The sequence below is a fragment of the Stegodyphus dumicola genome, chromosome 3 (genome assembly GCF_044657685.1).
Source record: "Stegodyphus dumicola isolate Sdum_Otavi_A_Nest chromosome 3, ASM4465768v1".
NCBI lineage: Eukaryota > Metazoa > Arthropoda > Arachnida > Araneae > Eresidae > Stegodyphus > Stegodyphus dumicola.
The window spans coordinates 185,087,535-185,115,290 of record NC_140770.1 but is presented as its reverse complement, the minus strand read 5'-3'; the positions used below and the strand labels follow the sequence as shown (position 1 = coordinate 185,115,290).

Here is a 27,756-nt window from a genome sequence, read left to right as displayed (position 1 = left end):
GAGTATTTAACGCCTGCTCTTTTAAGGCAATGGTTGATAAATTGAAAGGGAATTAGATTATTTTTGAGAATTTTGATAAGGATCAAAATTTCGCGTTGTAAATCTATTGTATCTGTGCATATAGTTTTAATTCGTTGTATTTGATTAATTATAGTATTGTTAATTACTTTTTTGGATATGTTGGAGTTCCAATTTATTAATTTGTTAGTATTGAAATTGAAGTTTCTTGTTTTGTCAAAAAGTAAAATTTTTTTGTAGTTAATGATTTGAAGATCTAGAAAGTCTATGCTATTTTGTGAATTATTAGTTTTATTAAGTTTAAGACAATTCGGATAAATGTCGGAGTTTTCAATTTTACCAAAATTATTAATTGTAATAAGGTCATCAATAAATCTGTAGGTGTGTTTGTAGTAATTTAACTCTTGTGGTTGTAGATTTTTTTGGAAGTTAAATTCTTTGACAAATAAAAAGATATTACAGATCGAGGTGCTGGAATGTAAGCCCATTGGCAATCCTCTGACTTGTTTAAAAAGTTGATTTTGAAACTTGATGTAGTTATGAAAAAGTGTGCATTTTAGGTAGGTTTTCCATTTGTCAAGAGTCATGATATTGAGTATATTAGGGAAAAGTTTTGGTAGATCAAGTAGACTGGTATAGATTTCTTCTAGAGGAAGTGAGGTATATAAGTTTTCAAAATCATAGCAGTTAATGTTTTGGATGTTAATGGTATGAATGGTATTAATGACAGGAGTGTTATTATGAATGATCCAGCAATAGTTATGATTAGTGTTACAATCATTGAAAATAAATTTACAGATTTTATTAAGTTGAATTGAAAAATAATAGTCTATATTTTTCTTGTAATTATTAGTTCCATTAGCTATAAATCTAAATTTTAATGGTGTTTTATGGAATTTGGGAATCGCATAAAGATTAGTAAATCTGTTGTAGTTTGCATTGAAAGTAATATTGAGTTTCTTATGAAAAGTTTTAATCATGTTTATTATAGATGTTTCTGTAAGGTTGGCTGATTGATAAGTAGTTGCGTTGAGAAGTTCTTTATGAATAATCTCAGTGTAGAATTGTTTTCATATAATACTAAAGTTATTAGTTGCTTTATCTATTTTTGTAATAGTAAAAAGCTGTTTTAATTTACTAATATCAGATGTAAGTTGCGACCAGTTCAGTGTACTTTTAAATTTGAGGTGACTGATTTCTGTGGATATGCGTTGAAGAATTTTAGCTTTCCATTTTAAATTTAAAAGTACACTGAACTGGTCGCAACTTACATCTGATATTAGTAAATTAAAACAGCTTTTTACTATTACAAAAATAGATAAAGCAACTAATAACTTTAGTATTATATGAAAACAATTCTACACTGAGATTATTCATAAAGAACTTCTCAACGCAACTACTTATCAATCAGCCAACCTTACAGAAACATCTATAATAAACATGATTAAAACTTTTCATAAGAAACTCAATATTACTTTCAATGCAAACTACAACAGATTTACTAATCTTTATGCGATTCCCAAATTCCATAAAACACCATTAAAATTTAGATTTATAGCTAATGGAACTAATAATTACAAGAAAAATATAGACTATTATTTTTCAATTCAACTTAATAAAATCTGTAAATTTATTTTCAATGATTGTAACACTAATCATAACTATTGCTGGATCATTCATAATAACACTCCTGTCATTAATACCATTCATACCATTAACATCCAAAACATTAACTGCTATGATTTTGAAAACTTATATACCTCACTTCCTCTAGAAGAAATCTATACCAGTCTACTTGATCTACCAAAACTTTTCCCTAATATACTCAATATCATGACTCTTGACAAATGGAAAACCTACCTAAAATGCACACTTTTTCATAACTACATCAAGTTTCAAAATCAACTTTTTAAACAAGTCAGAGGATTGCCAATGGGCTTACATTCCAGCACCTCGATCTGTAATATCTTTTTATTTGTCAAAGAATTTAACTTCCAAAAAAATCTACAACCACAAGAGTTAAATTACTACAAACACACCTACAGATTTATTGATGACCTTATTACAATTAATAATTTTGGTAAAATTGAAAACTCCGACATTTATCCGAATTGTCTTAAACTTAATAAAACTAATAATTCACAAAATAGCATAGACTTTCTAGATCTTCAAATCATTAACTACAAAAAAATTTTACTTTTTGACAAAACAAGAAACTTCAATTTCAATACTAACAAATTAATAAATTGGAACTCCAACATATCCAAAAAAGTAATTAACAATACTATAATTAATCAAATACAACGAATTAAAACTATATGCACAGATACAATAGATTTACAACGCGAAATTTTGATCCTTATCAAAATTCTCAAAAATAATCTAATTCCCTTTCAATTTATCAACCATTGCCTTAAAAGAGCAGGCGTTAAATACTCACTCTAAATCATTTAACTGATAGGGATATGATAATTTATTCCTAAACCTGAGAAGGCGGTATAAGTTGGATGACTGTCAGTTGAAAGATTTGTATATAGTGTAATTACTCAATTGTATATATTGTAAAAAGCTAATTGTCTTCAGACATATACTGTTACTATACTGTTACTAAAAAAATGGGCCTATTTCATGACTTTAGACTGTCTACTAGCTCTTGGATAGCGAAAATGCCTTTTTCCTTTCTTAAATTCTTAATCATTGCGACACGACAATTAGCCAGAAATTAATTAATTTCCATTCACTAGTATTTTTAAAAAAATCTTAACAGACGGTCTCTCTCAGATAAGAACTCCACAAAATACATCCCTCAAGAATTCAAAGTCCCACCCACTACCATAAATTTCTTCAACCAAGTCTTACCGACTGATATAATTCAAAGCCCCTACTGCCGCTAAGAATTTTCGGACACCCTACACTTCTGAGTCAGACACGAAGAGAACACACTGCCAACTCCCCCACTAGAAAGAATGTAAGTTACTTAATACCTTTCTGGCCTTTATATCTTCATGTACATTCACTGATCTTATTTATATTATTTTCTATTTTATTTTTATATTATTTTTATATTATTTTTATGTTCTCTTTGATTTGCTTTTGCAAAGTTTGCATTATTTATCTTTTTTATAATCTTCTATGTTTATTTCAACTTTAGTTTGATTTCGATTTCATAATGACAATTTCCAATGTTTAATTTCTACAAATAATATAGTACTCAAATACATAAAGATGATAGTGTCGGGGACGATTACTCGAGTTTTACAAGATTTCTCTACAGTAATTGATTTTTACTCCAAATTGAATTGACTAAAATGCTTCATGAGAATCAGTTCTTTGAGTAACAACTATTCGCGGAAATATTTGGCCTGACTAGAATTGCCGGTTTGGCTTTAACTTATAACTCGAGTAAAGACGAAACACTTTCATATTTACGTATTTTTATCAATTATTGATCATTGAACGGGAGTTGGTTTGTTCCCCTTGAAAAGTCAACTAATTTCCGATCAATGACAATAATTACATGTTTTAATTTTTACTTTTACAATTGTAATATTATTCCTCGTGATGATTTAACTCCAGTCCCCGTTAAAACATTATTAACATTTTGCTTTCAAATTACTTCAAAACATCTTTCAAAATATAACTTACCAGTATGGATGCACACTTTTAAAATAATTCTACTTTAATTAAACTTAGGAGATAATATAATCAATTAATCAATACTGTTTAGGAAATAAATTATTATTAACTAACTTTGCAGCAATTGCGCAAGTAATAATAACTTGTATTCGCACTAAATGGATTTAAGTTCATACAACATTTGATATATAAATATATTTATATACATTCGGTGCGGCCGATTGCAACCAAAATACAAGGTGCACATCTACATGTTATAGCAGTCCTATATACAAAATTTCAACGTTCTGAGGCTACTCGTTTTTGAGTTATGCGAGATACTTACGTACGTACATACATACGTTCGTACAGACGCCACGAAAAATTCTCTTCAGAATTAATTTTAAAGCAGTTTTATAATTTTTTTGAAGGAAAAGAGTATTTTATTCTGTCCTTACGTACAGATATCACGCAAAAACATCGTTAAATTGCATTCGATAACGGTCAAAATTTCAGCTTTGCCGCATAAGTCATTATTCAAATTATCATGTGTATAAACATGCAGTGATGAAAGCAAAATATAATATGATCTGCCAGGTTGGCGTCAGGGATATAAAATATCACTAGTGTAAAATCAATAATGTTTTTAAGTAGAATGTTTCGATTTGAGATGTATGCCAAGCAGGTATGCAGCTATGGAGCCAAATTATTGATTGTTTCTTGAATAATGAGGTGTTTCATTTAGTGCCGAAGTGATATTAAGAATCGCAACTCTTCATGTGTTTTTTTACTATGGGGGAAAAATCAAATGCACATGCATAAAGCATACAAAAACATTTCTAAAAAATAAATTAAAGGGGAGTTGGTGGCTTTGAGGTCCCGATTTTAGATCCATTTTGGATATTGGACGTCCAGATCTTGGACTTAGTACTGTATATGAAAATGCTCAAATCAATGTCACAGGGCAGAGAAGAACTATTTCAGGGCTACTCAAATCCAGGTGCTTGATTGGCCAGGTAACAGCCCAGGTTTGAATCCCATAGAGAACCTGAGGTGTATTGTGAAAAATAAAGTCGCGGAGAAGCTACAATCCAGTGCTACAGAACTTGTTGAAGCAATAAAGCATGTGTGGTGCACAAAGATTTCTCAAGCTTCACTGCCAGTCTCTTGTTCATAGCATGCCTAAAAGGATTGCAGCAGAGACAAAAAATAAAGGAGGTCTGAGAAAATACTGACTATACTTCAGTAACCTTTTAAGTCCATTTTTTTCATTTATAACACATTTTTGTTGTGGAATTCCAATAAATCTGATTTTTCCATGTGTGGTCAAACTTTTGCACATGACTTTAAATCAAATGTCACTAAATTAGGGTTAGATTGCATTTAATAATTATCTCAATTGTACACATAATACTTTTGTATTATTTTTCAGCTGCATCAGTATATTACTTAAATCACTAAAAGTAAAAAACATAATTCATAAACTGTAAAGTCCTTTTAAGAGAAAATAACCAAAATATGTTTGAATTATAAACATACTTTCAGTACAAAATCTGGTGGTGTGCCAGGTTTAACCATCTGTCTGATAACACCATCATGATGAGAGTGAATTAATGTTTCATCAAGGTCAAGGACTAGTATTTTCCGTTTCACCAAACCTGTATAAACAGCAAATGTTCAGAAAGTACAAACAATTTAACTACATTTTTAAGCACAAGAAAAGTTGAAACAGTTCATAACATTTTTAATGACAAATTTAGCATTCTGTCCATAAAACTATGTTATTATAAACAAAAACTCAAATTATCGTCATGATTAAAAATATAGTAAAAGCATAGTTAAGAGTGATAAAATAGTACTTTTCTGTTTTTTGGGATCAGATACAAAGTGCTAACAGTTTGGCGAAAAATTCCAAGCATGAAAATTATTACCAAAATATCTACAATACAGTTAAATTCAAGAAAAACCGAAAAGGGAAAAAATCTGTACACCACATGACTTCCTTGTACGGAATATTAAATTAAATGCATTTTTTCCTGCCTTTCATTTCCTCTCATTCAATTAATTCAGTTCTCGCTTCGCGACAAGGCAAAAATACATAAAAACTCAAAACATCTATATTAAAATTTGAAAGATACAGAAAAACATTAACCACCAAATGCAGTTAAAACAGCTTAATTTTTTTTTTTTTTTTTTTCTCCACAATTAAAATTACAGTTTCTATGCAAAAACAGCAATTCAGCCACCAGGCAAGAAGGCAGACTTTTCGGTGTGCAAAACTAAAAGCTTACTTTTGGTCTCACTCGGTAAAAAGATAAGGCGTAGAAACCGACTTAATTGTTGTGAATGTTATGCTGAGTCAATATGTGAGATAATTTAATAACTTAAATGATAATTCCAGAATGGATTAAGCATAATTTGATTCACAATAATAAAAGAAGACTTTACTTTGTTGTTGCAAAGCTTAGTTTCTCTAGATTGGCAACAAATGCACTATTTTGCTGAGTTTAAAATGTAAATGGCTGCTAATAATAAATTTTCAATAATTTTTTAAAGCAAAAAATGTACAATTACTTTGTTGTTGCAAAGCTTAGTTTCTCTAGATTGGCAACAAATGCACTATTTTGCTGAGTTTAAAATGTAAATGGCTGCTAATAATAAATTTTCAATAATTTTTTAAAGCAAAAAATGTACAATTTACAAACATATAAGAATAAAGAAACTGAGCTCACTGAGCCGAGTAACAAAGTGGATACATATACACATATATTTATATACTTTTGGTGTGGCTGATTGCAATCAAAATAGGAGGGGCACATCTAAATATTACAGCAGTCCTATATACAAAATTTTAATATTCTGAGGCTACTCGTTTTTGAGTTATGTGAGATACATAGATATGCCACGGAAAAATCTTCGTACAAGGAAGTAAAAATAACAGATATATTTTAAAAAATAGAAATTTTTAATGTAAATTAAAATACTTACCAAAAGCGAGAAAACTTATGTCGGGTAGGAAATTAATATTGACACAGAGGCATGAAAATGTGGACATCATTTAAAATGTCTGAAAACATTTACATTTTAGGATGCAGCTGCTGCTTCATAAACTCAATAAAGAATCTAATTTGGTTATGGACAGTGCAGCACTGTTTATTTTCCCATTTCACCAACTCGAAACCTTTCAATAGTCAGTATCAGGATCAATAAAATTATATTTATGGTCAGTGGAGAAATATTCAAATATGGCTTTTTACTTCCTTGTACAAAGTAAAGGAAGTATTGTAATTACAAAAATTTTCTGGTCTCGTATTTCAATGAAATTCATCTATTTTGGATAGACAGATATCTATTCATCAATTTCATCTATTTTGACTGATACTGAATGCAATTTAATGATCTTTTTGCATGATTTGTGTACGTAAGGATAAAATAAAAGACTTTTCCCAAAATAGGTTGCAAAAAGGATTTAAAGGGGATTCAATAGAAATTTTTTTTGGCGATGTTTGTACGTATGTATGTATCTCACGTAACTCAAAAACGAGTAGTCTCAGAAGTTTGACATTTTGTATATAAGACAACTATAACATGCAGCTGTGCATCTCCCTTTTTGGTTGCAAACGGTCGTATCTATACAGATCTCTCTCTCTCTATATATATATATATATATCACTTAGTGCTGTGAGCTCTTTTATTATTATTATAAGTTGGTAAATTGTGCATTTTTTGCTTTAAAAATGATTGAATTTTGTTGTTCTTATCTTCCAGTTAAGGTTTTTATGCCTTTAATTACCGTATTTGATGGCATATAAGATGCCTTTTTTTTCCTAAATTTGGTCTCAAAATAGTTACCTGCGTCTTATACGTGAAGGTAATTTGCATTCAATAATTCTTTATTTGACTTTTACAAAACGTGAGAACTAAAAGAAACTATGCTATTGAAACTTTTTTTCCTTGTGTGTGGCCGTCTAAATAAGGGTGCGTCTTATATGCCGTCAAATACGGTAATCTACATGCAACAGTTGTAGAATTATCAACAATTTAAAAGTGCGGCCGGCTAAGCCTAATTTTTTTTATCGTAGCAGCCATATTTGTTTACATTTGAAACTTAACAGAATAGCGAATTAAATCTTTCTGCACCTTCAGTGTCTTTTTGCAGAATAGGTCCAAAAGGAATCTTTTAGTTTTGTGCACCTAAAAATCTGTCTTCTTGCCCAGTGGCCAAATTGCTTGTTTTTGCTTAGAAACTAATTTTTAATTGTAAATTTTTGTAACTGCTTACACTGTATTTGGTATTTTATGTTTTTCCAAATCACTCAATTTTTAATGAAAATATTTTGAGTTTTTATGTATCCTTGCCTTGCCACGAAGTGAGAACTGAATTAATTGAATGAGAAATGTATCTTAAATGAAATTCGAAGAAATAAGTTTAAATGGAATGCAGGAAAAAATGCACATAATTTAATATTCCATACAAGGAAGTCATGTAGTGTACACATCAGATTTTTATTAATGAATAAAGCAATATTTCACTGAAACTCATCAGTGTTCGAAGAATTTTGGGGCCACTCTGTGTAAGTATGCTTATGAGTAAATAACTGATTATTAAAAAAAAAAAAAAAAAAAAAAACTATGATTCCTTTTTTGAACCTATTCTCAAATTAGAACTTTTATTATGTATTTCTAGAGTTTCGATATCTAAACTTTTATGAATATTTCCTAAGACAGTTTCATATGACCTCTTCTGTTATGGAAGAGCACAGATTTAGAATAAGGCTGTCTATGACTGCTAGAATTTTTCTCTACGGCAGCAGAGTGTTACATATTATTACTACTGACATGGAGAGTATGTCGTCACTGAAATCATCTTTATTAGTCAAATAACCTCACACAAGTAACATAGCTCTTATAAAACTTGCTGTAACCGTAAATTAAGCATGTTTTTCTTACTGCAATGAAATGTTTATGTTTTAATTTACAGCAATTTATGAAATAAAATCTTAGTTATTGCAGTAATAATTAGTTTTCGATTTCTATATCTGCAATTTAAACTGTTTTTGGTGTATAACGGATTGGATAATTGCAATTAAAGCAACATGTTAAAAAGAAAGGATAATTAAACTTTCTATCAGAAATTGACTCATATTTACATTAAATGTGGAACAGTTATTAAACTTCCATGCCGGTAACATGTTCAATGAACAGGAGCAGAACTTAAGTTGAACTATCAACATTTTGCGGCTGTGTCCCCTTACAACATTATAATGGTAAGATCTTGGAATTTAAACTTATAATAATTTCACGATATACTTTCCTGCGAAGTTTAAAAAAAAAAAAAAAAAAAAATTTTAAATAATTCTATAATGGGGGGGGGGACCTTTTTATCTCCAGCACGTCGAACTGTGTATCGGAAATTCTAAAGATATGCTCAATTTAAAACTAATTTGCGATATTGCTGTTGAACTGAATTTTATGGTTCAAGTGCAAAGAACATAATACAGACAAAATGTTAAAAAAGCACCCGTTTGGACGTAATTTAAAATCCGAAACCTTTCAGATTTTCTTTAATATTTTTTTAACTCTAGGATATTAATTTGTCTACACATAAGGGAAACATGCCAATATGAAGTATATAATGATACGAAAAGTTTTAAATCTACGACTTTATAAGTTTTTTAGGCCTTATTTTAAATTTTACATTGGTCTACTTTTCCTAAATCTAAATTTCTATGCTTTTTCTTTTATTTAATATCCTTTCTAATTTTTAACATTTCATACCATTTTAATGTTCACTTTTGGTTTCTATTTACTACTGGGAGCGACAGTTAAATACAAAAAACTTGCAAGGAAGTTTAACATTCTTTAACCCCGTCTTCGTGGTGTAATTGGACGTACCTCCAGCTAGCTTCAGGAGGTCCAAAATTCGAATCCCGCGGAGGACATTGCTGATTTTTCCTGTTTCCTGCTCCTAATGACTTTACAGACTTCTGTGAAATATATAAATTTTAACATTCACATATTTGGACTTTATTATATAGAAACACAGACAGTGGTGCCGAATTTCAGGGCTGATTGATCATCATTAAAAATGTTTGAACTTTTATGACCATTTCCTACTTTTGTAATAAAAGAAATTAATAAGATTCAGTACAGTATTTTCTATAATTTTGAACATAATTCCACTAAAGTTATTTACATATATACAAAATTCGTAATAGCGTTTTTATTCATTTGAAGCAATTCTATTCTCCTTTTACAAGCTGGAATCCAAGTTTTCCATCTGTTACAAAAGCTGTTAATTCTTAAAGAGTTTACGCAGCTTGTTACCACCAAAACAGTGAACAATGGGAAAATTTTTGATTTTTATTTTTTACAGATGTCATTTTGATTTAATCTGCGATTGTTTAAAAAACTCTGACAATATTTTATAGCAAACATTTTAAAAATTACATCCTGTATTGTCTCCAAAGACACACTTCCCAGTCAGGCCCAGGTAATCACCCTCCTACAGTACGTTTTATCCTATCTTTCTGATTACTGTTTAAAATAAAAAATAAAATGAATAAAAAGACTGGAAACTGAGATCTTCAGATTGCGGTCTAATGACTAAAGAGTTTCCATTAAAAATGTCAAGGTATTAGAAAAATATTAAAATTTTAAAATTGTGAAACAAACATAAAAATTAAGAAACAAATGATCTTATACCAACTAATTAATCATATACCATTTAATTCCACTGATCAATTACAATTATATACCATTAAAAATGTCTTGTATTATAAAAAAAAAAAAAAAGAAAGAAAGAAAAAAGAAAATCTGAAAGCTTCAGTGCATTTACTGCTTTTAAAACATTTACCGTATTAAGCGGCAGTTTGCTTGTATTTAAAAAACAAATTATTTATGCTTTGAAGAATGAAATGTCTATGCGCGATGTGGCAAGAAAGGTGCGTCTTTTGCTTCGTGAAGGGGAATACATTGCTTTTACATCTCTCAATTTATAAAAAGCAGACTGATTCAGCTCTCTGAGAATCTGCGAATTATATTTTGTCGCGTAGGACAGTATAAGCTAGGTAAAAACAATACATTTCCTTCGAGGTATAAAAACAACAAGCATATCATATGGAAAAATCTGGCTATTCCTTTTCTTAGATGGAATCATCTGCAAATCAAGCGTATTAATGATAGAGTTGCTTAAGCCATGAAACACTGGTAGTATGCAGCGAGTTTGTTTGCAATGACTGTAAGCTCTGAACTGCACAGAAGTCACTCAGTATGTTATATAAAAGAAGGCCTTTACCCTTATAAAGTCCCCACGAAGCCATCTCTTCCTTTAGACAGAAACCCTTGTTCCTTCTACCAGAGTTAACTTAATTGATCAGTACTTCCGTATTAGATAGGTTAAGTGATTTGAATACAGCAAAGCCCACAAGAGCTATTCGACTAAAGGGTGAGATGCATTTGTGGAGGACTTTCTAAAGGAAACAAATGCTCATATTCATGTTACACATGGGAAAATGACCCAAAGTGACCATGAATACAGCCCGTTCGCTTGGGTTCAAACAATGTCAAACTACCAGTATTCAGTGATTCAACCACTCGGCTACTGGTGAGACACTTTCATATTGTATTTTCTAAGGGATTTGTTAGCTTGTATTTATAATGTTATTTATAACTGTTTATAGTTCTGCCTTTTTTTAAATTTTAATTTTGGCCTTGAAAACGGCCCTTGTATTTTTAATTTGTGGCCCGGAAAAGAGCCCTTTTTTAACTGAGATATTCATTCAGTCCCGCTAAGCTTATACCAAGTAACAATATCGGTATCGTATTTATTAGGAAAATGCTCCCGTAATATGACAGAAGCATTCATTACAATAATCTTAGCAATACTATTTTTTCAGATTCATGCGGTTGAAAAATACACAAATATGTCAAAGATGAAGCGGTCAACCTAAGTTGGGAACACTGTATATAGTAGAAATTGCATGCGTCTGCAGTAGTAGATTCCATCCAGGAAGTAGATTACGTTTCCGTCTGTGTCCGCTAGGGGCGGGACTAGCGCGGCCATCTTGGGGTCAGAGCGTTGCGCAGCTCAGTCTGCATCTAGCCGTGCTAGTGAGAGGTTCGTGCTGTGCTCCGTTCAGATACTGTGACGGTTTGAAATGTCTGCGTTAATTGAAAATCCCGCGAGCTGCGAGGTGCGCTCAGTAATAAGGTTTCTGACTGCAAAAAACTGTAAACCGATAGAAATCTATCGGCAGCTTCGTGAAGTGTATGGGGACAACATTATCACTGAAGGTGGAGTGCGTCAGTGGGTCATAAGATTTCAAAATGGCCGAACCAATGTTCACGACGAAGATCGAAGTGGGAGACCCAGCATAGTGACCGCCGAACTTCTCGAAAAAGGTCGATGCTAAAGTCCGTGAAAATCGAAATTTCACAATAACGGAACTTTCTTTGAGTTTTCCACAAATTTCGCGAAGTTTGTTGCACGAAATCATCAGCGAAAAGCTTGGTTACCACAAGTTTTGTGCAAGATGGAAGGCAAGAAGAGGTAACGAAGTGGTTGAAGGCGCAGGCGGCCGAATTTTTCGACGAAGGAATTTCCAAGCTCGTACATCGCTACGATAAATGCCTTAATTTGTATGGTGACTATGTAGAAAAGTAGTATTTGAGTGTGGCTTTCATCTGTATATAATAAAATTTGTTTCCTATACTTTGTTTATTTTTTTATTCCAAAACGTAATCTACTTTCTGGATAGCCCTCGTAGTTCTACCATTTCGAGAAGTAATATTGTAAAAATAATGCTGTGAAATATGAGTGCTGTTGAACAAAGAGAACGGAAGGAAAAAATATTGCGAACGATAGATTACATTGCGTCCAGCTTTTTGTTTAAAAATTTGCTAAATCATGTCAATCAATGCCCAGCAGGAAGACATCCTCTTTTTTTGGCACTATTGGTGAAACTGCAAATTCCAGCAACCCCGACCTCAACCCACTCTTGACGAGAAAAGCAATTAAAGCATTCATTCATTTACTGACTGGAAGGAGAAAAAAGCAGTTGTTATGGTACCTGCTTCATCTTCGACATATGTGTATAATTTTCAACCTCATGAATCTGAAAAAACAGTATCACTAAAGATTATCGTAATGAAGGCTTCTGTCATACTACGGGAGCATTTTCCTAAAAAATACAATACCGATATTGTTACTAGCTATAAGCTTAGCGGGACTGAATGAATACCATAACAACTGCTTTTTTCTCCTCTCCGTCACTGAATGAATGAATGCTTTAATTGCTTTTCTCGTCAAGAGTGAGTTGAGGTCAGGGTAGCTGGAATTTGCAGTTTCGCCAATAATGCCTAAAGAGAAGATGTCTTCCTGCTGGTCATTGATTGACATGATTTAGCAAATTTTTAAACAAAAAGCTGGACGCAATGTAATCTATCGTTCGCACATTTTTTTCCTTCCGTTCCCTTTGTTCAACAGCACTCATATTTCACAGCATAATTTTTACAATATTACTTCTCGAAATGGTAGAACTATATTCCACTGCGGACGCATGCAATTTCTACTATAGACAGTGTTCCCAACTTAGGTTGACCTGAAGAATACCTGGATATGCTATTAGGTACATTAAGGTAATTCATGGGAAAGGCAATAATTTTTTATGAATAATTTATTAAACTCAAGTGAAATAATTTTATTTTGATCAGCAATGGAATCTTAAATTCTTAGTTTATTATCTTTCAAATAGTTCTGCAAACTGATCTATCAATACAACATACATTTTTTAAGATATAGTTGGTTGAATCCTTTCTAACTTTCTTAAAAATTCTACTGAAAAAACATTAAAAACTGTTTCTCCCTTTCCTAAGTTTACAACATTTATTTAATTGATATTTAATTCAAATTTTTACTGATATGAATTAAAATAATCTGCCATTACTCATTCTCACACAAACCTCGTTTAAACAAATAAGGAAATAAAAACTATAGAAAATGTAAATTAGGTTTCAGTGTCAATTTGGATTTTCATAAATTTTTGAAGTTATGAGACTTTCTTTAGTAGGAGTGGGAGGAGAAAATGGAGTGTTATATTACTTGAAACTTCAAAGCACAGTTAACTTTCTTATTTAATTATGATAAAATATATTCCAATTATTTAATTTTTAATTACATTTTTTGGGCATGAACAGTATATCAAACAATTTCGATCACACACAAGACTTCAATAATCTTCATTAAAATATATTTAATACCTTGAATAAATATTATTAAAACACTGAATTTTTCTTTCGTAAATATTTTATTGGGATTATATTGAAAGCAGTACACAAATTTTATTGTTTGCCATTACTAGTGTCCCTTCCATAGTCTTAAAATAATTCTTCATTAAAAACAATTTTACACAATGATTTATTAACAGTGATGAATGCATTTGTGAAACTAGACTGAGCAGAATTAAAACGCTACCTACCTCCTAATCATTAGTGTTCTAATTCTTTTTCTTCTCTACTTTTTCATACATTTCAAAGCGCCATGACAATAGAAGATATGAACCATTTTTTATATACTTTGCACAGGTAACAAAAACATGACACATGTTCACCTATTCTTTATTGGCAATTATAAAATCGGAAGTAATGATCCCAATATTTTAGCATTATAAGTTTGAAAGAGTTCCTGCATATATGAAACACTTTTCAAAACTTTCGGATAAAGTGAAGAAATAGTAAAAGCAGTTTTAAAAAATTACAAAACAACACTATGCTATCAAGAAATTACTTCAGATGCATTAAACAAGAAGTAAATTTTTGAAAAACAATCGTTTTTCATAGACTTCAAATTACTGAATTTCATAACGAACTAAGTATAAATCAAACTGCATTCAGATTATTAAACTTATAGTATAAGCATTAGAATTTATTTAAAAAAAAAAAAAAGAGAGAGAGAGAAGAAGAAGAAAGTGTGCATTATTTTACCAGTTCTAAATTTCGGAAAACCAGTTAAATTTAGGAAAATTTTAAAGAGTTTAGACAAATGAATAAGGCTTACTTAAGCGATGTTTGGACAAAGGAGAAAGAGGTAGAACATCGTACTTCACTGTCTGATGTTGAACTATCTATAACATAAAAAACAAGTTTAGAACAATAATTCATATTATTTCCCATTTTAATTCACTTAAAAACAATTTAAGAAACACAGTTAAATAAATAAATGCATAAACAATCTTTTTATTTGATAACAATTTCTTTCAGTGCAATTGAAGAATAACTTTTAGAACACACATACACATATGTAATGTACTTTAATATAGATCAAAATGACATAAAAGAACGTGAAGAAAGTAAATTAAACTTCATGAGATACAGTCAAAAGTCGTTAATCCGGACTCGTCGGGACTTCGGCGATTCCGGATTATAGATCATCAGTTTAAATCTGGTAAGATGGCATGCAGAAATTATAAAATTAAAAATATGAAACCGTAATTTATGAAATAAAGAACAATTATGATCTAAAGGGTATCAAAATTTACAAAAAAAAAAAGCTTAATATTTATTTGTTTACTTTATTAAACATTTCTTTCAATGTAAGTTGTTTAAGTTGCTTTGTTTTTTATGTGATAATACATTCTCTTTAATTCTATAAACAGACATAATTTCTTTTTCAGATACAAAGTTCCGCTGTTCAAGTCCTATGATTGCTGTGTCGAGAATACTGACTAATTTGTCAATCGAAATTTTTTCGTTTTCAATAACCTCCGTCACTTTCTTCGCTATCGGAAGCGAATTATAATGACGAGGAATTTGATTTAAATCATATCAAAGACGGAGTACATCGAGATGAAATACATTAGTAAGGAATGTGTGAATGTATGCACGTGTGTATGTATGTACGGTAAAATACGTATGATGCAAAAACGCTCAAGACGAAATATCGGTTAACACAAAATAATACAATGATAGCAACAAACTATTATACATTTTCATGCATTTTTTTCTTTTAACGCGAAACGAAAATAGCTTAACACAAAAATATTTCCCTTCTAGGAATGAACAAAATACAGAAAACACAGCCACGTAGGCAAGCTTTAAGAGGAGTTTGAAATGAAAGAGAGGCGGTTTTGCATGTTTCATAGAAAAGAGGTTAACCTGGCTTTGAAATACCCTCGGAATAGCATGTAACATGAGCCAATTTTGTTTATCTAAACCACTTTCATCCTCCACCCTTACAAATGGCATACAAAAACATCTCATCTCTCATCAGTTGGCTTTGGAATTAATTCGGTGACGAGTCCATTGCAGTGTGTGTAAAAATCAGCGAGTTTGGTTTGTGCCAAAAGAAATGGAGAAGGAGTATATTGAAACTGAGCTGACACTTAATGAAATGTATGAGATAGTTTCTGTGTTATTGGGTTGTCCTACTGTATAATCGGAAGAATTTGTTGAAGTAGCTGATGACAATGTGTATAGCCCCAATTCTGATACACAAAGACATTTTTGAGTTTGTTCAAAGCTAAAAAAAAAACATTATTGACGCAGATTCTGATGACGAAAATGAAATGAAAAATGCAGCTTCTGTTTTCACCTCATACGAAATGAGGAACATCATGAAAAGTATGCGCAGTTATTTAGATGCAAATTCCAATGGCGAAATGAATAACAAAATGGACGATTTCAAGCAATTTGATGCTAAAAAAGACAATGCAAAGAAAAATATCACATTATTTTAGAAAAACTCAATAAATGTTTTGTTTTTCAAAAAACTTGAAAATTTTGTATTAAGTTCTTGTGGATGTTTTTTTTATTGAATATTATTAAATACATGCATATATACGCATATATGCAAATAAAATGTACTCTAATAAACTGAATTTTTAGTCCAAGGGGGCTTTGTCCCTGAAGAACTATTGTTTTCGTTTTGTGATTTTGCACTGAAAACTTTAAAAGGCTGTATCACTTTTCAAATCATTGCCACCAAATACTATCGACCTGTATTATATCTGAAGAAATTCAATAACGAAGAATCTGCATAAATATATGTACGTTTCTTGCGTTGTGATAAAACAATGGTATCTAGAGCCATCCAACTTTAAATGACGTAATCCTATTGCGAATATGGGCATCTGAAAGGCCAAATTTGAAATTTGGAGTTTGTTTTTTATTATTGATTTCATATTTTGTAAAACTTTTAACGAATTTTTCATTAACAAACTCAACGATTTAAAAGCAAGCAATGGCAACACACTACCGGGAGGGGGGGAGACCTTTTTATCTCCAGCATGCGGAACTGTGAATTGGAAATTCTTAAGATATGCACATTTTAATATTATTTTGCGACATTCCTGTTGAACTAATTCCACCCTTCACAGACATCGGCAGATTGACACTACGTTCGCACATCAGGCCTTGCATTACTCGCATAGAAGCGCAATTGTTGCCAAGTCTTCAATATTCCTAAGTGGCCTCTTGTTGAGATGATATGTAGTTCTTGAGGATGGCTGGGATCCGGGATCTTGGAAGTACCATCTCCAATCGCAATGCTTTGCCATTACCTGATTCAAACTTCCAATACAAGATGCCATTTCAAATATGGAGTGAGTCTCGGACAGCACAATATTGTTTTGTTGTAGGACGATAGTTCAAAATGTCCTGCAAAGTAGGTTTAATATTTAAAGATTCCATTAAGTCAAATATGGGTTTAATGCTATCGCCAACTGTCTTTCCTGACTTCTTCATCACTGCCTGGGTCTGGGTCAGACAATGTTGAATTTGTAATCCAAATTATGACCAGATCAACCAGCTCGTATTTCACTTCAACACTGATAAAAAATCAGCAGCTTTCTAGAGAGGTTATCGGCGTTTCCGTATGACGATCCTTTCTGACAACAGATAATGATGTCTAATGATGTCATATTCATGCAGTCTCTGCATCCATCTGGCTATATGTCCTTTGGGATTGTCGAAATTTATAAGCCAAGTCTATGATGCATGTGCTAGGGAATTTCTGCCATAGTGATAATAATGGAAATGTTCTATGGCTTTAATTATGCGGCAGATCATTTCTGGTAACACAGTAATTCCTCTGCTGTTTAGATAGACTTTTACTGATGCAGTCAAAAGTCGCTAATACGGACACCCATAATCCGGACCTCAAAACTAAAAACTTTCTGCGCATGCGCCGCATTGGCACATGCGCACAGGCATTTTACGCGTGCGCGTAAGACCTTGACTACTGCGCATATGCGTGTGCGCAAGTGCAGAATACGTTTTCGCCTGCGCGTTTAATGTATAACGGGCGGTGTAAGCTAAAATTATCTAATTATCTATTTCAGTTAATGTTAATATGATTGCTTGTTCCTTAATCTTCGAATTGGATCCCGCTTATTATTTTTTGCAGACTGTAAGAGCAATTTTATAAAAGTAAACTTGAACTTTCGATTATGTCAAATAGAATTTCCGATGCTGGAACTTCCAAAGGATCTACAAAACGAATGTATGTTTCGATGTCCAACAAACAAAAAGTGGAATTGCTGCAAAAAAATGGATAAAGACATGAAGAATGTGACAGAGAGGTTAGTGAAAACGAAAAAATTTCGATTGACAAGTTAGTCGGTATTCTCGGCACAGCAATTAACGGGACTTGAACAGAGGAACTTTGTAACTGAACAAGAAATTATGTCTGTTTATAGAAATTAAAGAGAAAATATTATCACATAAAATGAAGCAACTTAAGCAACTTACATTGAAAGAAATGTTTAATAAAGTAAACAAATAAATATCAAGCTTTTTTTTTTTTTTTGTAAATTTTGATACCCTTTAGATCATAATTGTTCTTTATTTCATAAATTACGGTTTCATATTTTTAATTTTATAATTTCTGCATGCCATCTTACCAGATTTAAACTGATGATCTATAATCCGGAATCGCCGAAGTCCCGACGAGTCCGGATTAACGACTTTTGACTGTATATACTTATATGACATATTCTTGCTGTTTACCTCTTGAGACAAAACAGTATCGACACTCTCACTCTTCGTATCCATATTAAGAATAAATGGTTTGTGGAGCTGAGGATACGTCACAATTGTCGCAAATGTTAAAGCATTCTTCAGTTGGTTTAAATGCGTCCTCATGTTCTCTTGTCCACAAGAACTTTTGCTTGCTCTCTGTCAGTTTGTGAAGAGGTCTTATGATGGAAGAAAAGTCCTTCACAACTCTCCTATACTAGATGCACAGCCCCAGGAAACTTCTCAGCTTATGGACATTTTCAGTGGGTATTCAATCTTTAATTGCCCACACTTTTTATGGATCCATACACACTTTTGGCACAGATGACATGCCTGAGGGAAGTCGCTTCCAGCTTGAATAATTTATATTTGGGAAGGCTTAATATTAGATTGACTTCCTACAATTTTAGTAGCACCTTCCTAAAACTCTAATCGCTCCTCAAAACTTTTCTGATCATGACGACATCATCCAGATATATCAAAATGGATTCATAGGAAAGACCTCTTAGAACTGTCTCCATGAGCTGATCTTAGAACTGTTCGAATGTTGCTGGTATATAATCCAAATGGCATCATCTTGAATACTCCTTGTCTGGTAGTAAATGCTGTCTTTTCGTGATCATTAGGGCATATCTCTATCTGCCAACATCCACTCTTTAAATCAAGAGTTGACAATCACTTGCTTCTGGAAAAAGTACACAAAATATTGTCAAGTCTATGAAGATGGTAGCTGCCTTTCTTTGTGATGTCATTCAAACATCAATACTCAACACAAAATCTTGTTGAACCACACTTCTTTCTGACCAGGATGATGGGAGATGCCCAAGGAATAGCAGAAGGCTCAATAACATCACTATTTCGCCTGTCCCTTTGAGGTTTTCTCACCTCTTCCTGTTTAGCAATGTCTTGGATGCTGCTTGATTGGTGGATGATCCCCCAGTATCAATTTTACACTGAGTCAAACTGGTTCGACCTACATTGGAAGATGATTGGAAGAAAACATCTCTGAATTCTTGACTGACACATTCTGCAGCACTCCTCTCTTCGTTGTGCACTCTGCTCATGTCCGATACTGGGTTCTCCAAAAAACAGAGACTGAAGCACTATTGGTTTGTTAAATGTACGTCAATGTAGTACATGCTGCAACCACTTCACCTTTCCCAACGATTTTCAATTTATAACTGGCGTTGGCAATTCTCATGGGGATAACTGTCCTCGAGAAGTTGACGAGTGCCGATGCTACTAGTACTCCTTATGGAGTGTTACAGTTCTTGGGATATTCAATTACACAGTACCCAAAATTTCTGTTTTGGGCTATAAATCCTGGAAGTAAAAACTCTGTTTTTGCTGGTACTGTGATATTGTCTTGAGCTTTGATTTGGTGGACAGATTTAACACCTTCAACATTAATTCTAAACAGGGTTATGTCCTCAGAGGCAGAATGCACTTTGTTATTTTTAAAGGTCCAATGGAAAACGATATATTGCCTTAGAAAATCTAATGCAAGTATGTAAAGGTCTGTAATATCTGCCACATATGCTTTGTGATGGTGGTTTTCTGCCAATGTCGATTTTATCACCAGATAGTCTAGACTCTAGAGGGTAATGTACAGAGGCATCCAGAATGAGTTTACTTTACAGTCATTGAGCTACATCTTTTTGGATGACAGTAACATTGGCTCCTGTATCAATGGTCACACTGCATGGAATTCCACTTATACGTTCCATGAAGAAAGTCCATTACTACCGCCACTCACTGCAAAAATCTGAAGCACATTAAAATGATCCTTCTCAGTATCTGGCACCTCCACCCAGGCCACTAATTAATTTCCCTCCTCTTTGCTTGAGGTGTTCTGCAGTTCCAGAACTTTGGGATGGCTTTGTTGTCACTCGGATTCTGCCTCAAGGCCACTGACTTGCTTGAATAAATCGACTACATGAGCAATCATTCGATCCACTGGCTCCTGGATATTAGCAGCTCTTATTGGGTGGCGGTATTTATGATTTGCTTGTTGGGCTACCTCGAATTTCATGGAGTACACTAAAGTGCTTTTTAGATCCTTGACATTCACCATTTGTAGGTTTTTCTATATCTCAGGATCCCAGACGATACTGATGAAGTACTCGAGGGGAAGGATTTTCTTTGTTTCTGATTGGTAGTTCAAAAAGCAAGATAAGACAACCCTTCAACATGTGTGCCGAACTCTTGATGGGCTTCTGTTGCCAAGATTTTAACTGCAGCCTGTTATAGTATTTTACACATTTTTTGCCAAAGCACAGCTCCAATGAGTCAGAGCTTTGAAGTCTAGCCTCTGGTTTTCAAGGCCAGAATTTGAAAGATATTCGCTGTGTCTCTTAGAGAAGCAGTGAGGTGGCAGGCCATAACTTTAGAGTTCCTCAACTTTTATCCACCACTATAGATAACTGAGTCTTGTGTACTTCCCAAAAATGGTTTCCATCCTATGTTGATAGCTTTAGAAAGAGACAAAAGGCATGAGAAGGAATTTAAAAGTGTCAGAAATTATGGATTTCTTTAAACTACCAACTTCTCTGGCAACAGAGAAGGAACTGTTTCTGTTGTCATTGGACATCTGCCATCAATTTATTGCTGGACAGAAGAAACTCTTTCTTCAACTTGTTTTGCAAAACAAAGTTTTTCTTTGATTTGTCATTTCACAATAGGAATTCTTTGTCAAGTTTCTCTGACTTTTATCTTCAACCATGTCTATTCTGCCTCGCCTCAAATTTCTATTCTATTATGGCAGTAATTTCTCTTCTAATTTCTTCTTGACCTGCTTCATTTTTTCCTTGGCCAGCTTTCATCTCTTAAGTGGATTCTTGGCCTGCTTTTACCTCTTTGAATGCAGCAAAGGCTGCCACCAGCTATCTTAGTTGCTCTACCATTACTCCTGTCACCAGTGTTCAATCCCACTTCTGACACCAAAAGCTGTTGTGCACATACGGGAACGTAATGAATTGAATGCACACACACAAATTAAATACTTTACAATTCTAGAACTTTACACAAATGTACTCATAGAACTCTTCTCAGTATGATAGAGCTAAGAATGTTAAACAGAACACAATGCAAAGGCAAAGCACATGTAAAGAGCAAAGCTTGCACACAGATCTAACTCTGGACTGAGAACTGACACGATTTCCCCTACTAGTGGTTACCCTGCTAATCAAATTTCCTGCGTGACTTTTTATGCGACAAAACAAATATCTTTGAGGTCACCTACACTTTCCTCTACTTTCTGCACTTTTTCTTTATATAGCTTTCCTAGTAGCTACTTGATTCATTGTGATCATGATTTTTGCCTGCTACTTTTTCCAGTTTCTCAATTATAATTTTAAGAATGATGAAAAAATGCAAATGTAATTTAAAGAATTTACTGTGGCCTAAACCCAGAGGCTATGGTGGTGTTAATGAATTTAAATTTAAGCACGGATAACATGTGACAGTAAAGGATAAAAAAAAAAGAAATTCTTTCAATGCTGTACAGTCTTCGTGTTCACCTGCGGGATTATTACATTATTTGGCATGAAAAATTGGAAAATATGGTTTTATAGTTTTATTGATTTATTTATTTATGCCTTTTAATTTTATATTTTCTTTTGTTATTTATGTCTTTAAATGCCAAATATGAGCTCTAGATATAAAATGACATGTCAATTTTGTCGCCAAGTAAATGTGACCTGCCATGACCAAAACATATCAACAAATACAAGTCTTAAAGTATAAAACAGGAAGCCTGTTTTGTCACCAAGGAAATGTGATCTGCCATAAACTTAAAACAGAAAAACATCAAACAAATAAACTGAGATTTAGAAAACATTATTTCTTTGACCATTCTTAAAACATCTAGCTATATCTATAACAGTTAATAACAAACAACTGTAGAAAACATATCTCCTTACAATCCCTTACTGTTTTACTTTAAAAAAATTACAATTCCTAATCACTCATTAAAAACAATATTAATAATTATACTTGTACACTTTTATATCTGGAAATACTTTACACTTAATTCTCAAAAGCTGCGAATCTCTGGAAGAATTAATATGGTAGTATCAGCAACGGTAAAAATAAAGTTAAATCCATATTTTGTTGCCTGAAGGTTTTATTACATAAAAATATTTCTCTTCTTCATGTTTTAAATTAGCCTCACTTAAATGGTGGCAAAGAATAGTCGGACCAAATTCAATACAAAAAAATCTGATGTATACACCACATGACTTCCTTGTATGGAATATTAAATTATATGCATTTTTTCTTACATTTTATTTAAACTTATTTCCATGCACTAATGAAACGTATTCGAAATTGCTACAAACATATAATTCACAAAATAACTATCATTTAAATAAAATATAATTAAACCATGTACAAGTTGACTTATTTTTACTTAAAAAAAAACACCCCAGAATTGCACAAAAATGGCATTGCGCACACTCTTATCTATATCCATGTATACTGCTTTTTTCTCATAAATTAGAAAAATTTCACGAAAGTGCAGGAAAATTTTGTGAATCTTTAAATTCGGTAAAAAAGACATATATGAAATTACCTGATCACAAAAAAGTATATACCCTTTCCAAAGATGAACATTTGCATGTATAAAATAAATAAAATATCCAAAAACTTTTCCCTCTAAATTATCTATTATAAATGTCACCTGCAAATTTATAACGCAAACATTAAAAATGGTTCCAAATACTTAATGTCAAATATTTATATTCTTTCCATGCACATTTACTTCTACTCAAACCTATTCCAAAATACTACAAACATATAACTCACAAAATCACGATCATTAAATTAAAATATAATTAAATTAAAAAACACTACTTAAAATATAAATAAGCACATACATTAAATTAATAAAAATTACCTTACAATCCTAATTACTTTAAACTAATTCATTGCTAATAACAATTTTCCAATAATACCATATTAATTTATTTATTTCTTACATGCATAAAAATAATATCCTCAAATGATTAAAAATACTAACTTACCTAATTTTCTTCAGAATCTTGATTGCATGGCAGATAAACTTTTGTTATATATTCAATAATCCAGTAGTCAACTGGCAGTCTATTCACCCAGTAATAAGAAATTAATAAAATTTCACGTATACCCAAATGACTTTCAGCAAACCACGTACCCTTCCTTACACTCCGTTTCACAAAATGTCCATTTTCACCAGATTTCTCGCACCGCCATTCAAACTTATCTGTAATATCCTTCCTTTCACACAATCTCATTTCATCCTCACATGCTGGACATTCATACTTATCCGCAATTAATCCTACACTCATACACTATTTAAGCAATTCTTTTGGATTATCAGATAAATGCAATAAAAATTTAGAATTCACTTTAGATAGCGCCATGGGATCCAAAAATTAATCAACACTCTTTCACACAACACACAATGAAGCTAAATACAAAATGCTATAAATTACTGCAGATATTTTTTTTTTTTTTTTCCAAATTTCCCCCCTTTTCCGATTAAAGAATTGTAATTCTTACATAAATGTCACATGACATATCTCATGATCTCTCATTTCCCTCACACAAAATAATGCGTAATCGGAACTGAGTACTTCTCGCATTATTCCCAAAGCCCTAGATAGTAACCTTTATCGCCTACCAAAATGTCGCCAAACTACCTGTTACTATATTCCAAAGATTAGCCCACAGCAGACATCCCACTCTGTGTGAATACAGTTGACCAACCATGAATGTCAACTATGCCTACAGTGGGCCCACTGCACTGAATCACCCACTGCTTGGCATGTTTTTAAGAACTGCATATACTCAGTATCCATGTATACATCGACCTATTTTCACTTAAAAAACATCCCAGAATTGCACAAAAATGGCATTGCGCATTCCCTTGACATTATCCATGTACACATCAACCTATTTTCACTTAAAAAGTCAAAGAAAATTGACAAAAATCCAATTCTTCTTAATATCTTGTAAAAAGCGCCAAATAAAGAAGTGGGCGATTCTGCACTTTACCCAAGCAATTTACAGATACAATGCTGGGTACTATTCGGTTTCGAGGGCCGTAAAAAATCGCCAAACTATTGTTGATACCAATGCTGCCAAAAATAATTGCGGCAAGAAAGGAAGTATAATAGTAAATAACTATCTAAGATTGACATTTTAATTTAGATTAAAGGTTAATTTCATATAATACTGTTTTATTATTATAATTTATATAAAAAAAGCTAAACATAACTGAATGGAAGCATAAGAGTAAATAACTATTTCAGATCATTATTATAATTTATATAAAAATTGCTAAATATAACTTAATGGATGCCTGCATCGCTATTTCGCTACCGAGTTATCGCTAAAGCATAATTTCATCTCGTTGGTTGCTTAAACATAATTTTCTATAATGAATGATGCCATTTCTTTGAAACAATTCTCGGTAAAGTGCAGAATCGCCCACTTATTTGTTTGCCGCTTTTTACAAGGGTAAGAACATTTGCCTTTTTGTCAATTTCCTTTTACTTTTTAAGAGAAAATAGGTCGATGTGTATATAGATAAAGTCAAGGGTGTACGCAGTACCATTTTTGTACAATTCTGGGATTTTGTTTGGAAAGAAAATGGATTGATGTGTACATGGATACCGAGTATGTGCAATTCTTAAAAACGCGTCAAGCAGTGGGTGATTCTGCACTTTACCCAAAATTTTATTGCAGACTTTTCGTCATGAGCAATTCCCAAATTGTGAAATCCATAGAATATCAAAAAAGGAGTTAAAAATTAAACTATTATTTCAATGGCGTCTTAAGAAATATAGAACTACATAAACTTACGTAATCTGAAATCAGCGCGTACGCAAGATTTGGCGCGCTGTTAAATGGCCGCGTTTGCTAGATTTGGCGCTTTTGCGCATACATTTTCGCTGCAATTTTTTACGGTCCTCAAAACGGAATAGTACCTGGGCGATTCTGCACTTTACCCAAGCAATTTTTAAATACAATACTGCAATTCATCATCTTCAATGTTTAACTTCTACCTCAAAATCAACATATTTCACAAAATTACTGAACTCTGCCATAGGATAAGAAACTAGAAACAGAAAATGAAGTATAAAGTTACATAACCTTGTGCTTCTATTTTAACATAAACAGAATAATCAAATTATTTCAGTAAATAATGAGGGGGGAATTAATTTTTTTTTAAATTTTAAAAATTATAGAACTTTTTATAATTTTGAACAATTATTATTAAAAGAGTACCTTAGTAAAAATAGTTAAATTAAGGTTTAGCAATGAAACTAAAACATTTCTAAATCTCAAGTTGATTAACCCATTTTAGCATTTCATAAGTGTAAAATTTATTAACAAATGGAACATTATTGTGCTTGGGACCAAAAAATCAATTAAGAACAGTGGCGAATTAAAAATATATTTTAGAATTTCAATAAAGCAAAATCAGAAATTAACCTCATCTTTTCTTAAAAGTAATAGATCTTAAACGCAGCAATGGGAACAAACAACATTAAAAATAGCACAGCAAATTCGAAGCTATACTACTAATTATATTAAACAGCTTATTCTTAATAAAATGTAAACATTCATAAACGCTTTAAAAGGGTATCTAAAAATAAATTAATTTATCCAAAAACTGAATAAGAAAATGAAATATAACGTAAAATTACACAATTATACGTCCGATACAGAAATGGGACAGATAATATCAGTAAAAGCGCCCAGCAAAATGATTTGAACATTTTTGTTTTGATTTGAACAAAATGATTTGAATTTTTACAATCAATGATTACAAAAAACTCTGAAAATATAAAAAATATACAGAAAAGAATTTTATTCTTAGGCTTACCGTTCTCATCTGCTTCCGAATTACAAAACAAATGAAATTCCATATTTTTGATGCTAATAAAAGAAAAGCACGAATGCCCATTTGTAACTGCTTCAACATTTGTAAACAAATGTTAAAACGGCTGGATAAAATTCACAAATCTCAGAGTCAATTATAAAAATACATTAGACGATTATACACAAATACAGCGCGTAGAGTATTAACAACCGCCATGGGATAATAATAGTCGAAGTGACAATTGTAGTAATTTACATTGGACTCCAGTCGAAAGAGAATTTATGGCTAGATAGTGTGGTATATCCATGCGATTATAATTCAAAGAAGGAAAAATGCTTGTTTCTGAAAATATGCGTTATTAATTTTATAAAAGAACTAAACAGACTGTGTACAAAATTAGGAAGCTAAACAGATTTTTTAACTATGAGCATTACGGTATTTTGTGAAGAAGAAAGAAGCAGTGGCAATTTTGGCGTTAGAGGCACATCATACTTAAAAATTGTGTGTTTGTATTTATGCATGAAAAGTATACGTTTAGTGTTTTTGTTTTTGCATTAGTGAAACGCCGTGTGTTGTAATCTATTTCTGATCTAAAAATCTAAATTAAAAATTGTATAAAAATTTATTGATTTAATTATTTATCACTAGTCTCTTTCTTCCTCTTGAAAGTTTTCTGCTAATGTCCGTGTCCTGGACATTTTTAAACAAATTTATTTGTGATTAGAAAGCTTACAATATATACTATACGCAAACTTGTATGACGGATAAAAGTTGGTATGAAATAATAAAAGGAAATCATACTAAAGATGAATGTGGATAATTCTTTTGGATTTTGTATGGTCATAAAAATGATTGCACGAATAATTAAATTTCTTTTCAAAGTAAAAATTTCTTTCACTTTTAACACATGTAACCGACCTCTTTCTGAAAAACAAAAATTGCTCAGAACCGAAAATTCTTTTTATAGGAACTGATGAGTTTTATCAGAAAAAGTGACTGTTATTTAAAATCTCACTAGACTTTTCATTTAAAAATTATGGACATTTTATAATTTTGGGCAAAGCTCTGAACGAAATTATAAATCCCAAACGTCCAGTAATTCTACGAATAACACAAGAAGTAACAAGAAATGAAGTAGCCTTTTCTTCTTTATGAGCTTCAATTGTATGAAGTTAAAAATCTGAATTCGTATAAAATGAGAGGTAGAACATTTCTTGTCATTGTAGCACTTCAGTCTTATAGAA

At 32.0% G+C, this 27,756-nt stretch overlaps 1 protein-coding gene across 4 annotated transcripts in view; it reads right to left on the bottom strand.

Moving 5' to 3' along the window:
* The window catches only part of Dd (CTD nuclear envelope phosphatase 1-like protein dullard), an 85,913-nt gene extending 59,118 nt beyond the window's left edge, over positions 1 to 26,795 (bottom strand). For 2 of the 4 annotated variants that reach the window (XR_015040380.1, XR_015040381.1), the window contains exons 1-3: positions 26,516 to 26,794; positions 14,690 to 14,756; positions 5,173 to 5,291 (exon numbers count right to left, since the gene is read on the bottom strand). Coding sequence is in view for 2 of the 4 variants with exons in the window: in XM_035357896.2 (XP_035213787.1) it covers positions 5,173 to 5,291; positions 14,690 to 14,756; positions 26,516 to 26,614 (285 nt within the window). In the remaining 2 variants the exon portion in view is untranslated. Of the gene's footprint in view, positions 1 to 5,172; positions 5,292 to 14,689; positions 14,757 to 26,515 lie in introns of all 4 variants that reach the window. The other 2 variants (XM_035357896.2, XM_085813703.1) reach the window with 2 other exon arrangements.
* Positions 26,796 to 27,756: the final 961 nt, after the last annotated feature.